Source organism: Rutidosis leptorrhynchoides, chromosome 1 (assembly GCF_046630445.1).
Source record: "Rutidosis leptorrhynchoides isolate AG116_Rl617_1_P2 chromosome 1, CSIRO_AGI_Rlap_v1, whole genome shotgun sequence".
NCBI lineage: Eukaryota > Viridiplantae > Streptophyta > Magnoliopsida > Asterales > Asteraceae > Rutidosis > Rutidosis leptorrhynchoides.
This window is the reverse complement of record NC_092333.1, coordinates 241,332,093-241,334,343: the sequence shown is the minus strand read 5'-3', so window position 1 is coordinate 241,334,343 and position 2,251 is coordinate 241,332,093. Positions and strand designations below refer to the sequence as shown.

The window sequence follows — 2,251 nt, the reverse complement described above, 5'->3', positions numbered from 1 at the left end:
ACAACTGTTCATCAATTTCACTGGCCAAAAACCACAATTCATATACTGTGATGATCATTTCCATGATAAAATACTACTACTAAATTATGCTAAATTGTATGATCCTGACCTCTAAATCAGCACAAATTCCTTTAGAGGTGTCATAACGATAAATAAGGATGAACAAAAATACCTGGTGCACACCTTAACAATAGTAGCGGAATATGTATAGTTGTAGAAAAAAGATAACATACATACAGAAGCGACATTTAAATACCTTACTTCAGCCACAAAAACCTGCCACCTTTGAATCTTTGATTCTAAGAAGTACAACATTTGATGATTACTCATAGGAATCATGGTATAGTTGTAGAAACAAATAAAATAATACATTTAATTATAGCAAATATAAAATAACAAAATAGTTGACAATTGATGAACCCAAATAAGAACACATATCTGACATAGTATTTTTATAGTAATTCAACAAGATGTTTTCACATAACAATAACATTACTACCAACACTAATAGTATTTCGTAATAAACATGGATCTTTTCAACTAATATGCACTATAGTAGTACTTTAATCCCCATGTCAATCTTGTCTGGTCCAAAGTCATCAGTGTGTAAGTGTTCTTAGCTCCATCATTTGAAAAATAAATCACAATCTCAGTGATTAAGTAATAGTAGTGTTTCCACATATGAACTTGCTAAGTAAGGAAACCCAACTCCATAAATACCGATATCATTGATTTGCTCCGAGTCAGGATCATAAACAAAAAGTGCATTTCGTTCATCAGTATCATACAACGCCTCAATTATAGGTTTGCCGGTTTTTCTAAATCCTAGTACCCCATCTATTTTTTTTATTAATGATGCATCTGGTGCCTTGATAATAAATAACTTTTCAAATGAGTTAGGGGCACCATTTTCCATCCTCCATACACAATATTCTCGTTTCTCGACCTCCCTATTGATTTCTAGCATCACAAGAGATGTCCTTAATTTGCGTATAAACAATTTAGAGTCACCAAGTTGTGCCAAACTATCTGGGAGATAAATTTCTGCAAATTCTTCAGAGATCATATCAAATGATAAAATCATGTTTTTCAGATAATAGCCATCACCCCTAGGAATCCTATCAGTAGCAAGCCAATATATAAAACTATCTACGTTAACCTGGTTCCTTGTCAATAGAATTGATTTACGAGGCATATTATTAGATGAACTCCTCCATGCCCCTGAGCTCAATGTAAAAATCTCAACTTGAGAAGGGATGCGAATTGACATATCATATTCTAAAGAATAAATATAAGTAATCTTGACAAGCATAGGGTCCATGGTTCGAGGACAAACCCCAAAGACAACAACAGTCCGAAAGGGGTGATCTTGTAACACATTAGGCACAACAACACTAACTGATTTTTCAATTGTAGGATTCCAAATGACAACAGACATCATTTTGTTCCCATCACTCCGTACTTTATTTTTGCAAAAAGAAAACAGACCTTGAGAGGTACCTAACATTATTGGAAGCCTGCCCAGTTGTTTAACAGAAGTTGGAACAATTAGGGGAAACTTGTTTTGGGGAAAACTGTCATCATCAGCAATTGATAGAAATTTTTCATCTTCTAAATTCCACTCATATAATTTTTGTGAAGCAATGTACCTTACAAGCAGATGATGTTGCAGCTGAGAGTGGTTGACGTGATAATTAACGATGAATTCAGAGCTATCGATCAGAGACTTCCACGGTTTTGAAACCGATCTGAATCGAATCAATGATTTAACAGGGAGATTTTTAATAATTTCAGTTTGAATTTCAAAAGGTATGTGGTCAGACATATCAATTTTGATTTTTTGAGATAAAATAAATTAGGGTTTTGATATAGAAGTATAAAGCTGAAACGAGAGATGTGTATTCGTAGCAGCAAAGTTCTCTGCACTACCGAGATTACTCTGTATTAATTTAATATTTACGTAAAAACCCCTCAACAATCTAATGCATACATAAACTGCAAGTGCGGCACACCTTTTCAACCGATTGTTTTAAAACATTCAGATTTTAAAGAAAAAATTATATCATGGTACCTGTGATTTGTACAACTTTACATCACAACACCTAACTTTTTATTGCATGGTTGGTACCCAAAGTTTCCTGTTATTGCATGATTGTTACCTGCTAACAGACGTTAGTATAGGAAGGGTTAAGCCCTCACATGTGCCACACATGTGAGGGTAATTTCGTCGCAAATATTCTAGGTGCCCACC

The 2,251-nt window shown here is 34.2% G+C and overlaps 1 protein-coding gene across 1 annotated transcript; it reads right to left on the bottom strand.

The window, feature by feature from the left end:
- Nucleotides 1-359: 359 nt before the first annotated feature.
- LOC139868832 (F-box only protein 8-like) lies at nt 360-1,825 on the bottom strand. The gene is made up of 2 exons (XM_071857177.1): nt 1,650-1,825; nt 360-1,517 (listed from the first exon to the last, which is right to left on the bottom strand). Exons 1-2 carry the CDS (start codon nt 1,823-1,825, stop codon nt 650-652), a joined length of 1,044 nt encoding a protein of 347 aa, XP_071713278.1. The 3' UTR covers nt 360-649.
- Nucleotides 1,826-2,251: the final 426 nt, after the last annotated feature.

Bases quoted from the DNA above. Each gene is read 5' to 3' on its own strand.
- LOC139868832 (XM_071857177.1), bottom strand. From the start codon at position 1,825: ATGTCTGACCACATACCTTTTGAAATTCAAACTGAAATTATTAAAAAT. The intron at 1,518-1,649 runs GTACATTGCTTC...ACAACTGGGCAG, and splicing joins CAACATCATCTGCTTGTAAG to GCTTCCAATAATGTTAGGTA.